The sequence below is a fragment of the Capra hircus genome, chromosome 1 (genome assembly GCF_001704415.2).
Source record: "Capra hircus breed San Clemente chromosome 1, ASM170441v1, whole genome shotgun sequence".
Taxonomy (NCBI): domain Eukaryota; kingdom Metazoa; phylum Chordata; class Mammalia; order Artiodactyla; family Bovidae; genus Capra; species Capra hircus.
The window spans coordinates 86,038,595-86,053,858 of record NC_030808.1 but is presented as its reverse complement, the minus strand read 5'-3'; the positions used below and the strand labels follow the sequence as shown (position 1 = coordinate 86,053,858).

General features: G+C 33.6%; 1 protein-coding gene across 1 annotated transcript in view; it reads right to left on the bottom strand.

Moving 5' to 3' along the window:
- The window catches only part of CCDC39 (coiled-coil domain containing 39), a 57,138-nt gene that overhangs the window by 30,020 nt on the left and 11,854 nt on the right, over positions 1-15,264 (bottom strand). The window contains exons 3-11 of the mRNA XM_005675228.3: positions 14,154-14,300; positions 12,701-12,859; positions 11,760-11,852; positions 11,535-11,663; positions 8,792-8,983; positions 5,966-6,069; positions 5,513-5,645; positions 2,863-3,057; positions 1,864-2,028 (exon numbers count right to left, since the gene is read on the bottom strand). Coding sequence (XP_005675285.2) covers positions 1,864-2,028; positions 2,863-3,057; positions 5,513-5,645; positions 5,966-6,069; positions 8,792-8,983; positions 11,535-11,663; positions 11,760-11,852; positions 12,701-12,859; positions 14,154-14,300 — 1,317 coding nt within the window. The remainder of the gene's footprint in view (positions 1-1,863; positions 2,029-2,862; positions 3,058-5,512; positions 5,646-5,965; positions 6,070-8,791; positions 8,984-11,534; positions 11,664-11,759; positions 11,853-12,700; positions 12,860-14,153; positions 14,301-15,264) is intronic.

Sequence of the window (15,264 nt, the reverse complement as noted above, 5' to 3'; positions counted from 1 at the left end):
TCTAGTGCCAAGATCTCTCTCCCTTTCCCCTCGCTTCCTCTCTCCCTTGCTTCCTCCCTTCCCTACCCTTCTCACTGCCTGTATTTCTCTGAACAATCAGAACCTAGGATTGAAACAAGACAGTGAGAATTTTTTCTTTCACATAAAGATATGACTTCAAAAAATTAACTTTTAGAATTAAAATATTAATTTAAGGTAAGTTTCAACTATAGGAAATTCGTTTGTTATTCAAAATAAGAGATGGAGTGGCATGGGAAAGAGAATGTAGAATGACCACAATCTAACGCTACTATCAAGAAGATAAAACCTTCATTAGAAAGTTAACTAGCTTTAATATCTTTAAAAATTCACTTGTATGACTATTAATTTATTTACCTCTGTCAAAACCAGAGTTGTGATAGACATAAGTACTAGCCTACTGCATCATGGACAGAGCCCCACGGTAGTTAAAATGGGGAACACTAGAACCACTCTCACACAGCAAAACAGACACAACTGAGTTAGCATCAAAAAACACATCCAGATATGAATGTCATCCTCCTATCATTCTATAGCACTAATATTCTCATATTCTATATGATTAAAACAATACTATTTATTGAGAACATACTAAAGGCACTGTGTTAAGATACACATTGCTTCTAATTCTCCCAAATGTCCTAAAATAATATCAAATATTGTTTTCCTTTTAAAAATGAGTAAACTAAGACTCAGAAAAGTTAAAAAAGCAGTACTGTGCTGTGCTAAGTCACTTCAGTTGTGTCCAACTCTGTGTGACCCTAAGGACTGCAGCCTTCCAGGCTCCTCTGTCCGTGGGATTCTACAGGCAAGAATACTGGAGTGGGTTGCCATGCCTTCCTCCAGGGAATCTTCCCAACCCAGGTAGTTAGGTATAACCTTGACATTCAAAACCAGTTCGGATTCCAAAACATGTGCTCCTATTACTAATCCAAGGAAATAGTCTTTTAAAAATTTAATCAGGCTATAAACCACTCAAAACCAATATTTTGTCATATTGAATTTTTTTTCTCTCCTAATTTAAAAAAGTAATAGCTCCCTTTCACCTTTGTAGCCCTTAAGGAATTCAGGGCAATTTTTCATTTAACCACTAGAGGACATTCATCACTAGCCTTTCCAGCTGTTCAACATTTAAAATTGGAGTTCTCCTCCCATTCAGATCCATGCTTTTAACTGGCCTTCACTGTTGCCAGTTAAACATTAGCATAGGTTCTATATTACATAGGTTCCCCTAACACAGGTTTTATATTACCATAAACATATTAAAGTACCTAAGGATGAAGAACATTTTTAACGTTATTAACAAAATAGTCATATGAAATATGTAAGTAAATATTTATAAAATATTTTGTAATAACCAAAGAAGACCCATAAAAAAGCAGCTTCTTTTAGATGCCACTTCAGTGATAAAAAGCAATCAACTTATTATGGGAGACACATAATAGAAACTAGAACTTATCAATTTTTAAAATCATGTACCATTTAAGACTATTTTTAAGTCACATGGACCAAGGATCAAATCCTCTCTGTGAAATCATGAACAAATTACTTATCTGTAAAACAGGTAATAATATCTTCCTCACAAGATATTTATAAGGATTAAATGAAATAAAACACTAAAGACATAAACATAGCATACAGCAAATGCATAATCAATGGTAACGTTATTTTCATATTTCCATATGAGAATGTAAGCACAGAAATACGGGCATTAGTTCATACATTTATTACATATGTGGGTAGCTTGGCAATCATCCTATCCAAAGTCAGTCTTAGGAACATGTTAACGTAAAATGACTAATAATTAGGATATTTGAAGCATAAAAAGTATTTTAGCTAAGTTACATGAAGCTTCTTGATCTGTGTTTCCAAAAGGCAAAGTGCAGATTTTTTCTCTTCCAATGTCTTCTGAAGTTCAACTGTTTTTGCTTCAAGGGCTTGTTTTTCTTCTGAATTAATTTCTCCCTTTAAGCGCGACATTCGGCGTTCTACTTGTTGAATGTAAAAATCCTGTTACAGGTTTTAAAGAAAGTAGGGAGAAACAGTTAAAACCATTTTTGAATATGCAAACACACTGTAAATATGTTCATGAGTTTGGTCTGATTTCATCATTTACTAAAGTCACTTTAATTTTCTAGTGATGAAGTCCTTCTTACTCCAAGGGGAGAAACAGTAAACTATTCTTCAACAACCAGAGTATATGATAAAAACACACAACTAATCTGAAAATATAATAGAGCAGTTAGGTGGGTATTTATCATACTATCATCATAGAATATCAGTAAATCTACTAGGTTTACATGGACATGGATTTTGGAGGGTATTTTTCTACAGAGTACAAAAAAGTCACAGATTGTTAGCCATGAAAGGCTCAAATATGATGAACTTTTAAACAATATTTTGAAAATTATACTTCAGCATCTGTAATTCTGAGAAATTAAGAATATATAAGATGCAGAAATTAAGATGTAGAGAGGGAGGACATTAAACAATTAACACGGACAGAATATGTAAAGAGAACCAAAATGGAAAACTTTAAAAATACTTTTAACCTATTGGTCCAGGGACAGGGGTGGAGAGGCTCATGTATGCATAACATACAGTTCTGCAGGGGTTTTAGGAGTTCTTTTTGTTGTTGCTTTTTGGCTGCACCATGCAGCATATAGAATCTTAGTTCCCTGGCCAGAGATGGAACCCACACCCCCTGCAGTCTGTAGCATCTGTCTATGCCCCCCTCCCCAACCTCAAGAGTTCATAGAAATCTTTTTCTTAGGACACTGCGGTATCCTGACCATCACAATTATGACAAATCAATATAAAGACATTTATAAGAGTAACATCTACCTGAGTGTACATAATTTCTTGCTGCTGCAAGGTTTCAAAGTCCAGTTTACGTAACTGATGGTTGAGGTGCTTTAGAGAAGAACGGGTTCCTTCAATTTCAGATACGAGAGCTTTTTCTTTCATTGTTTCAGTCTGTAATTCCTGAACTTTCTTAAATAACACATCTTTCACTATGTTCAACTGAACTTCTACTTCCTGATAATAAGAATAACAATGATTAATGTAATATAATACCTTTAAATGTTTTACTGAATGAATATTATAATTTAGGGGTTCATCAATGAACCTTCATTTTAGCCCTAGAGAGTATAAAGCCCTTCTTACAATTTCAACACATTCCCAACATTGCTTGTAGTCTACTCTCATCCACTATTCCTATATCATATACCTTGATACGTCATCTACCCTGTGTCACCTTAGCCTTAGAACTTGACCATTTTCACTGGTTTCTTTGGAACATAAAATACATTGAAAACACACAGCTTATAAGTTCCCAAAGTTTACTAAAGTCTTGAAAATGTTAAGGGAAGAACTCTTCCACCTTCTTTTCAGCACTATTCAGTGGTGAGCAGATAAATGCTTAACCACCAGGTTTCTAGTAGATGGAAGGTTAGGAATAAGAGGCTGATTTCCATAATTATTTATATTCCCACTAAGGCCAATTTCAAGCTACTCACATGATTCCTCTATATTCAAAGCTGGGAAGAGATATGCAGTTGCAGATCATTACGCAGTATATCTACTATACAGATAGTATAATAGTCGGACACAACTTGGTGATTGAACAACACCACTACAGATATGATAGATGTTAGTAATTTTAAGTAACCTTAAAAGCATAGACAACAGGAAAGTGTAGAAAACTAATTAGAAGTGATATGTGCTGAGTACTTTTTACTTTGTTTTTAATATAATTTATTTAATTGTGAGTCTATATAGTTTGATTTTTAATAGTAGCTACATTTAGCAGCTGACTTATAAAATTCCAGAAAATTTAACTATCAGCTTTTGTGAGCTGGTAAGCACTGGCACTAACACACTACTGGCACTATTCCTTACTCACATTTTGCCTGCAGCTGACTTCCCTACCCATGCAGCCCACAAGGAAACAGAAACCAGTACCCAATTTTCACTTCTCCCGTCTCAGGAGGCAGGTCTGTCTTGACCTCAAAGTGTCACATTAATGTATTCTAGACTTCAAATAGATCTCACATGCCAAGATCTATTGAAAGCTCTCATTTTAGAATGTTGAAATAATTTCCTTCTGTGCTGTTATAGACAGGTAAGCATATTTCTCTTTGGCCTCCAATGAACCTCAATATGTAACAAAAGAAGTCTGTGATTGGTACATCTGAATTTTCACAAATGAAGAAACCTAATCTGATATACAAGCTTATAAAATATATTGCTTTTCATATAATAGAAAATTTCCACTGGGTTCAGGACCTTCTCAATGACTGCCTGGCTGAGTTTTAAAGTCAGGGCTTGGTGGTAAATAAGTCAGCAAAACATATAGGGCTGAGATTTTTCCCAAACAAACAAAACCCCAAGCACAGCCCTGCTCACACATGTGGCCAACCTTACTGTTTATTAATTCAGCTAATTTCTTTTTAAATATCACTAGTTTTTAATTCTTTCTTCAGAAGGTTTATTTCATATAAAATTCACAGTCTTTAAGATTTCTAATAAGCTCCAATACTGTCCCATTTCATGTGCTAACAGAAAATCATGCTTTCTGAGGGGAAAAAGTCATAACATTTTTTAAAATAATGTTGTATGATTTGGACTCAAATAATACTCAAATCAAGATTGTTGCATGACGTTGTTACTCAGGATTTTAAACATACAACAGCACACTAAGGAAGCTGGATTCTATCCAGATATAAATGAAACCATACTTGAAACAAGCCTCTGCAAATGGGAGATTCTACAAGCACCTTGAGCTGCCCTTCCTCTTCCCCCATTAGACAAAAAAGAGTAAAAGCAAGAAGTAGTGCCTACCCAGTTGCCTATGTGACAGGTCACACAAATCATTTGGAGTTTTCAAAGAGGAAATGGCCAACTAGCCTATTCCAGTTCCTCAAAAATTGGCTTTAATGCTACCAGAATGCTGAACGGATTATGGTAGAAAGGGGGTGCCAGGGAAGTTAGTAAGGTGTTAGCATTTATAAGCCCATTTACCAATAATGGTGCCAAGCTGGAAGAGGTTAAAGAGACAGCAGATGCTGAAGAAATATATGTAATGAATGCAGACTGCTGGGAGGGAATTGGATCACAAGCAAAAACTGATGGCAGGTAGAAATCAGCTGTAAAACAAGGGCATTTTTCAAGATACATTTGCAATTTAAGAAAATACATATGGATTGCAAACAGGGACAAGGACACAGTAGGCATTGGGAGGACATGGAATCTCAGAGGATCTACCTTTCAGAGATGACATCAAAGTTAAATGCTGAAAGTGAAGCACATGGAGAATTAAGAGCTTAAAATAAAAAGAGGTTCAACAACTCAACAGTCTAATTACAAATGTGATAACCTCAGAAATCACAGGTTTATTAAAAGACCTCCTGCTCGTCTGATCTCAAGACTCTAGTTTATTCACTATTACTAAATTTGCTGTAATTTTTTAAAAACTGAAACTAAACTTTACCTTCACACCTCTTTCTTCCTCCCTTAGCATGTCTTCCAAGTTGGTAGCTTTCTCCTCTACAGACATAGTTTTCTCAGTTATCTCCTTTAATTTTTTTCTTACAATCTGATTATGATTTTTAATTTTGTGTAACCTATAGAGAATTATGAGGAAAAAGCAGAAAACATGTATAAAAGATATTTAATGCAAACAAAGAAAGAACAGTTTATCCTAAGATTTCTTCATATAACGTGAAGCTTCTTGTGCCATAAACCTTTTAATACCAGCATATATTTAGTAGGTCACAAAAATATTGCTCCTAAAGCTTTGTATCGAAAAACTCAGTAAAAATTGTTTAGGTTTAATAAATTAGTAGCTATAATTTTATAGTTATTGAACCAAAAAACCAATATTCAATAATTTTTCTAGAAATATTAAAAAACTACAAACATTCTTAAATATCTTTTTTCTTACCTTGCTGTTTCTTCATTAATGTCCATCTTTATTTTGGAAATATTTTTCCTCAGAGCTTCTAAATCACTGGAACTTCTATTCACAGTGGCTTTTAAAGAATCCAGCTATTTATTAGTTAACAGACAGAAATTATATATTTACTCTATATCTTATAATTTCATTTCTGAGAATTTTTATTCTGAACACATTCATTTCTAACCTACATAACAGTGACAAACATAATAACCATGTTTCTGTAACATAGTTAACAATTTTTCTTTTTGATCTGATAATAAATTTCAAATGACTTATAAGAACTGACAAATTATAGAGATCTATATATGAGTTAAAAGCACATAGAACAAAAGCTTCACAATATTGCATTCGGCAATGATTTCTTGGATATGACACCAAGGCACAGACAATCAAAGAAAAATAGACAAGTTTGACTTCATTAAACTAAAAATTTTTGTACAGCAAAAGTAATATCAACAGAGCAAAAACGAAACACAAAGAATGAGGGGGAAATAACTACAAATTATATATCTGATAAGGGACTAATATCCAGGATATATAGGGAACTTCTAAAACTCAACAACAACAATAAACAAGCCTGATTCAAAAATGGTCAAAGATCTTGAATAGATATTTCTCCAGAGAAGAGATACAAAAGGTAAATAAGCACATGAAAAACTGCTCAACATCATTAATCATTAGGTAAACAAAAATCAAAACTACATTGAAATACCATTTCACAACCATTAATATAGCTACCATCAAAAAATCTCAACAAGTGTGGATGAGGATGTGGAGAAATTGGAACCCTTGTGCACTGTTAGTGCAAATATCAAATAGTACTACCATTGTGTGGTAATTCTTCCAAAAATTAAAAATGCAATTATTGTTTGATAAGGCAATTCTGAGATAATTCTACACCCATGCTCACAGCAGCATTATTCATTATAGCCAAAACAGGAATGCAGTCCAAGGTCATTGACAGGGGAATTGATAAGCAAAATATAGTATATACGTACAATGGAATACTATTCAGCCTTAAAAAGGAACAAAATTTTGACATATGCTGTGACATGGATGACCCTTGAGGACATTATGCTAAGAAAAATGAGTGAAATAGGCCAGCCAGAAAAAGACAAGTATTTTATGACTCCATTTATATGAGGTACTTAGAGTAGCTAAAATTATAGAGACAGAATGTAGAATGGTGGTTTCCAGGGGCTGGGAGGACAGGGAAATGGGAAATTATTGTTCGATGGGTACAGAGTTCCTGCTTTACAAGGAAAGAGTTATGAAGATGGTTGATAGTGGTGGTTGTACAACATTAGCGAGGTGTTTAACACTAAACTGTCCATCTGAAGACAGTTAAGATGGTAAATTGTGTATGTATTTCACCACAATAAAAAAATTTTGAGAAAAAATGAAGTACTTTTACATGTTACATCTTATAAGAACCTTGAAAACATTATGTAAGTAAAAAAAATCCTGACACAAAATGCATCATGTTGTATGATGACCAAAATAGGCAAATCCACCGAGACAAAGTAGATCAGGAGTTGCCAGGGCCTGGGTTGGAGGAGGAGAGGGACAGAAGGAAAGCCATTGCTAATGGGTATGCGGTTTCTTTTTGAAAGACCCAAAATACTCTAAAATTAGGTAGTGATAATGGTTTCACAATTCTGTAAAATACTAAAAAGTATTGAATTGTATGCTTTAAGAGAGTGTATTTGATATGTGAAGTCTATCTCAATAAATAAATTATAAATAAATGAATACCTACATTTTTTTCTACAACTGGTTTAAGCTTTAAAATTTTGGAGAATGAGCTATTAGCTGTGACATTTAATTTATGTAAGAAATTCACTTTTTTGCTTTTGCAAGATCTTACTTATTCTCTTCAGACAGAAAAAACTTTCCTTCTTTATCAGAAATATAAAGTATAACAACTTATAAAATGAAATGCTCTGCAATGTTTCAATTTCCCATCCAAATATCAGTAACTTCAGATAATTTGCTAACTATGGGAATTGCTAACTCTACCCATGGAATAATCTAGTTAACATGTATGCTCAAAAGAAGAACAGACCAAAGCAGAAGATTTTATTCTCTCTGTTTAAAGACATTATACCACTACATTGTCCCATTACTACACTGAAATGTTTTCCCTTAACAAGGTAAAACACTGAACTTCAACAGTAGTTTCTGCTAGAATTTGAGTGGTAAAACCACCATATGCATGTATTTCTGGAAAGACACTTCAAAATATCACCAATGTCAATAATTCATCTTCACATTTATCTATTTTCCTTTATCTTATGATTTCCAGCCTAGACTTTTCAGAAGTCTTTTGCCTTGAGTTAATAACAAAATACCACGTGTGATAGGAAAGTTGGGCACTGCACAACACCAGGGGAACCCTTTATACCACCTGAATGACAGCCCCCTGTTGCCTTTACCCAATCAAGGTTTCAACAGAAAGTGAAAGTGAAGTCACTTAGTTGTGTCCGGCTCTTTGCAACCCCATGGGCTGTAGCCAGGCTCCTCCATCCATGGGATTTTCCAGGCAAGAATACTGGAGTGGGTTGTTGACATTTCCTTCTCCAGGGGATCTTTCCGACCCAGAGATTGAACCCGGGTCTCCCGCATTGTAGGCAGACGCTTTACCGTCTGAGCTACCAGGAAAGCCCTAGTGTATCCTAAAAGTTCAAGTTTCACAATACGAAGGAATGTAACAAAAAGAACTAAAAGCAGGTCCTTAACAAAGGAAAGCCTTTATGCTTATCTGTATAGTTATTTGTTATAAACACAAACCAGTCCTTTTAATTGACATACCTCATCCTTCAGCTGAATTCTATTAGCTTCATGACGTTGATATTCTGTTCTACATTTTAAAACTTTACGATCAGCAACAGAAATTTTTTTTTCATACTCTGTGTTATTCCCAATTTCACTTTCCAAAAACTTGATTTTTTCCTTAACCAGATTTTCTTTTTCTCTTATTTCTTGCTTTATCCTTGCTAATGCCTAGAATTTGAAATACACATTAAATACATGTGTAATATGACAAATAAAACTAAAACTAAAAGGAATTCAGTTTTTATAGTACTTATTCTACCAAAATTTAAGGAGAGACTAATTTAAATGAATAAAATAAAATATTAGTATGCCACTAATATCTATAAGCTCATGTTTTTAAAGAACCCTATATTTTATTTCATCCATCTGGTACTTTGCTAAAGGGATAAGAAAAATGTCAGTCTTTTATCAAGAAAAGGTGACATCTAAAAAATAAAACAGTATTGAATAGCTTTCACATTTCAGTGCAGTTTTCCAAGACCAGTTTAACAAGACCAGTTTTTTTTCATTTTTTGAGAATATTATTTTTGCTATTTGTTTCAATAGGAATATCTTCATCACTCAGGCTTCCTGCTGGTCGTGGAGATACAAAATAACTGAATATGCAAAGTAGTAACTGTGGTGTGGACAAAGTACCATGGGAGCAAAGAGATGATGAAATCTACCCAAGATAAATCATTAAAAGCATTACCTAAGAGGCTTCATTTGAGTCGGGCCTAAAAAGGTAAGTGGGGATGCATAAATACTCTAACATGGTTAAAGTGTAGGGTGGGAGGGCAAAGATGGAATGGGGGGATGTTAAGAAAGAGTGGATACAGATGACAGAGATGAAGGGTGGAAGGCAGAGGTTAGGGCCAAATGGTGAAGAATTCAACTTTTCAATTGCCATGTTAAGGACAGTCAAGTTTTAAGCAGTATGGAATAAAGATCTTAGAGTTGGGGAATAAAAAGATCATATGTGGTTTTTCAGGTGATTCTGATGACAGTATGTTAGATGAGTTGGAGAGAGAAGGAAAATTTACCCTAAGATATATTTCTTTCAAGTTTTCTGAAATAGAGTCTCACCAAACAACTAATCTCAAGAGACTGGGTCAGAGGAGGCTATGTTTCTGAAGTTGGTAAGTTTTAGAAATGCTACATGTAATATTGTACATATTAGCATATTAAATCAATATACATCTGAAATTCACTGCATTTTAAAACACATTATAGATTTGTTTACTCAAGTATTCCCATATATATAACAATTAACATTTTATAATTGTAACATTCTATATCTCTACTGCGTCCATTCAACCAAAGGATAGGTTAAAACTTTCTAAATTTGTATGTGTCGAATAATTATTCTAGAATTCCCTGCTTTATATTAATTTTCTACCACTTACTCAGAAGCTTTAATTCCTACATTACAGGCATTAACAGGGCAATCTATTCACAGTTAAGTTTTCATGTAGGTGATGCCACAGATCAAAAATACCACAAATCAAGAGCTAGTTGTTAAACACTTAGAGGCATCCCACTACCTATGGAACCACTTCTGAGCACCCTTCCTAGTCTTTTTCAATACATATAGCCAGGAGATGTCACCCTGTGAATAAGGAATCACTGAGGATGTAACCAGAGAGCTGTAGGCTGTGGATTCCACCAAGTCAGCAGGCTGAGTAACTTCAGCTACAGGATTGTATGAGCATTCAGATTATGGATTTGCAGTCTTAGATCTTAGTCTTAGATGTGACCTACACAGAGGAAGCAGTCAGGACTTGATGTTTGAAACCAGTATAAAGCAAGAAAGAGAAACCAACATTAGTAGCAAGAAATAAGAGGAACTCATAGTTAAGACTGGTTCTTCCAACTCCCCTCTAAGGAGACATAAACCATTTTCTTGATAAAATGATTACGCACAGAAATTTAAAATACAGAAACAACATTTTCATATAAATTACACATAACAAGTAAACCACATCCAGTATCAGAATTCCAAACTTCAGTGACCTGAATTGCTTGCCAAATGCCTTTCCATGGAGTATATTCAGAATGGAAGTTCACACATTTCCTACGTGCCTTCTTTCCTCCTCAATTCCTTCTCCCTCCCCAACTTCCCTAATCTTCCCATTTTCACTCACCACTATTTCACTCTTTAATGACTTCCCCAAAAAGTTTTCCTAAATTACCTCTGAAAGGAGCAGAAGGTAACACTAGACCCGTGTTTAATCAGCATGGTGTTCCTCCCCTTCAGAACTTTTACCCCATTCTGAATGGTAACTCAGTTTCCAAAGGGACAATTTATTGCAGTCAAGGTTTCTTTCCTGCCTCTCCATCCTTCTTTCTTGGCTACCCATGAGGCTCATTTCCCTACACCTTTTGATTCACACAGAAACAGCACACATGTTAAATCCAAGGCATCGTGGACAACCACGTATATATGAGTCAAGGCATTGGCTTTGCTGCAATAAAGTTGTCTGTTGATTTTCTCTTGTTTCACATTTCAGAGATATTAGAACTCAGTCTTCGGCATTATATACCATAAGTAGATAACCTTCATAAAATCACATTTCCAAATAGATACAGAACCAGCTTTAGAAAACATTTACCCAAACTATTGGATCATGCTACAAAAGTGACTTTCAAATAATAGTGTGATTTAATTTGAAATGAATGAGTTAAATACAAAAAGAAATAAATACAGCTGAACGTTGAAAGAACCAAACAACCACTTTACCACAGCACAGTTATCGATGTCTTTATCTCTCTTCTGCATCTGTTCTATTGTGCTCTCCCACTGTAGAATGAGTTTTTGCCTTTCATTATGAATCTTTCGAAAATCTTGGGCAGCTTTATCCAATTCTAACTGTAAAATGAAGACCAAATAATATTTCTGTGAATTTAAGTGCTTTTATGAACATCATTTTGACAATTAAGAAATAAAAATTTTTACTAAACCAACCTGTACACTTAGAGTCTCTGCAAATTCATTGTCAAGTACCTTTCTTCTCTGATTACATTCCACAGTCAGTCTTTCTAATTGCAGGGTCAGGGCCTAGAATGTAGTTACATACAAAAATATTCATAATTATCATTTTACTAATATAAAAGCTGTTAGCATATCCCACATTAATATTATAACATATGCAAAGAGTTGGACACGACTGAGCGACTGAACTGAACTGAACTGATACATATACATATTATACATATTATAAGACACATATTCAGTTGACATCTAAAATAACTCCAAATAATATATATATTCTTTATCTTCTAACTTCAATGGAAACCCAATTGTTTCTAAAAAGACTTTTAATACTTTTTTAAATGAGTTAGAAAAAAAAATTAAACAATAAATTTTCATTTAAGGTTACTGTAACTAATGCATGCAGTTTTAACTTGTTAGAAAACAGAATGTTTCATGATACTAATATATCACCAGATTTAATCACAAGTAGATTTTTAAGTAGTGGTTATAATAATTATTATTTTATTTAATATATTATAATATATTAAATAATTAATAGCACTATAGTCTCAAATCAGCAAAAATTATCTGTAATATTCAAACCATTATACAAAATAAGTTAAAATATTAATACATAGTTCTAGTACAAAACTTTATTTTCTGAAATGCTTTTGAGAAACCTTCTCAATCAGGATTCTTAACCTGGAGTCCAAAGATCCTTAAATGGTCAAAGGGCTTTAGAGGAGCTATAAAAGTTGCATCAAGATTGTGTGAGTATTAGAGTACATTCATTTCTCTAGAGAGAGGATAATTGGCTTTATTAGACCCAAAATGTTTAAGCACTACTTTAAAATTATAAGTCCAATTTAAATTACAGGTTGCTTTACTATAGATTCAGAGAAAATCTAACACTACAATGTATAACATCTCACCCTAATCTTATTATCATCTTGCTGAGCATACTTCTGAAGAGTGAGAGCATCACTATCTTTATGAGCTGATTCTTCCAGCCAGGCCTCCAATGCTTGCTGGTCCCAGTTCATTTGACATTTCAAACCATCCAATTTTTGAGTAGTTTTAAATATGGAATTCTAATTTCCAAAGAGAGGGAACAGGGAGAAATAACAAAACACTATTTACTATGCAAACTAAAATAAAACATAACATTACATATTTAAAAGGAAGAAAGAAATCTTGTCTCTGCCCCCAGTCTCCAGATGTATACAACATATCATATTTAATTATATAACTATCATACTGTACTTCAGTTCTTTAGTTCTGAAATAGAGGGAAGTGATTATCAAATTGAGAACAATAGTTGAGTCAAAGTTTACTTAAAAAGACATTAGGGTATCTCCCCTAGAGCAATCTCATTAGTCACTCTACCAAAACTACCTAAGCAGATATGAAATTATAATAAAAATAATGTGCCTCATATGCTAACTCAAGCCCAAGGCAAGTTCTCTTCAGCCCCATTTCCAATCAGATTGCTGTCTCTAAAAGGTCTATTATATAGAAATTTTGGAAGCACATTTAATTAAAATGAATATAGTAATTAAGGAGATAAAATATTTTTCAATGTATTTAACAAATTTAGATTCATAAAAGAAAACAGATCAATACACAAACAAATACAAATTAACATGATAAAATAGGTATGTATGTGTATATATAGGATTCCCTGGTGGCTCAGATAGTAAAGAATATGCCTGCAATGCAGGAGACCCAGATGTATATATACAAATATATATGGATACATCCATATATATTTATATATGTGTGTATATACTTATTGTACGTATATATGTTTACGTTTAATATTATATTTATTATATATGTATAAGAATATATATATATTTCCATATATACAAATACATTTCCATAAGTATATACACATGTAAAGAGAAGAATTGAATTTGGAAAGCGCTCCCAACCAAGTAACTAAAAGCTAAGGAAAAGAGAAAAACAGGTTATAGTACTTTAATATTAGAGTCACAGGTTGATAATATGAAAGGTAAAAATTCTGACTGAAAAATGAAATTCAAAATTATAAGTGACTTTTTAAATGTAGATTTTTTAAATGTAGCACTTATAAATAAATTATGCCTAGTATGGTGTAATAGGCAGACAGCAGGGTACCTCACATATTGTAAGGCTCAATGACTATTTGGTAAGTGAACACTGAGAAAATAAATGTAATATTCTATCATTGTTGATTTAAATCACAGCTCCATGTGACTTTCATTGTCCAAAAAACAACATAAGTAAATGTCAGGAAACTAAATGTCTTTCCCATACAGAAAAAAAAAAAAAAAAATCAACGTTTATTTGGTGAAGGAAGAAGGAGCAATTGCACAAAATTTTAGGTAACAGTTCAACACATACTTCCTTATCATTTTTTTTTTCCCGTATTGAAGATATCTCATTTTCCAGTCGTTGAATTTCATCCTTCACTCGTCCCAGTTCTCTTTCAGCAATCATCTTAAAATGTTCTTCACTTTCAATCTCATGATCTCTGGCTTTGCAAAGAGACTACAGAATAACATACAAAAGAGAAAGACTTTTTACATTTTAAAATTATAAAATAACACTAAAACTAGACAAAAAATAACAAAGTTCCCACAAAATGCTTAGATGACCTATTATTAATTCCACTTCTCTGAAACTTGCACATTAGATTTTGTGATTCAGTGTAGGCAGTGCTGCTTACTAGTTGTGAGAAAGAAAGACAGCTCATTGAATGTGCAAGGAAAAAAATGTTTTCAGCAGATTTCAGTTTTGGTCTAGGGAAGCTGCTGGAAACCAAGTTTACTGAGACTTTAAAAGAGACATTCCATGTTCCTGGGTAGGAATAATCGATATTGTGAAAATGACGATACTACCAAATGCAATTTACAGATTCAATGCAATCCCTATCAAACTACCAATGGCATTTTTCACAATTCATATGGAAACACAAAAGACCCCAAACTGCCAAAGCAGTCTTGAGAAAGAAGAATGGAGCTGGAGGAATCAACCTTCCTGACTTCAGACTATATACGTTAGAAAGCTACAGTCATCAAAACAGTATGGTACTGGCACAAAAACAGAAATATAGACCAATGAAACAAGACAGAGAACCCAGAGATAAACCCAAGTACCTATGGATACCTTATTTTTGACAAAGGAGGCAAGAATATACAATGGAGCAAAGATAGCCTTTTCAATAAGTGGTGCTGGGAAAATTGGACAGTTACATGTAAAGGAATGAAATGAGAGCACTTCCTAATGCCATATAAAGATAAACTCAAAACGGATTAAAGACCTAAATGTAAGATCAGAAACTATAAAACTCTTAGAGGAAAGCATAGGTATAACACTCAATGATATAAATCAAAGCAAGATCTTCTTACCCACCTCCTGGAGTAATGAAATAAAAACAACAACAACAAAAAAAAAAAAAACAAGTGGGACCTAATTAAACTTAAAAGCTTTTGCACAGCAAAGGAAACTACAA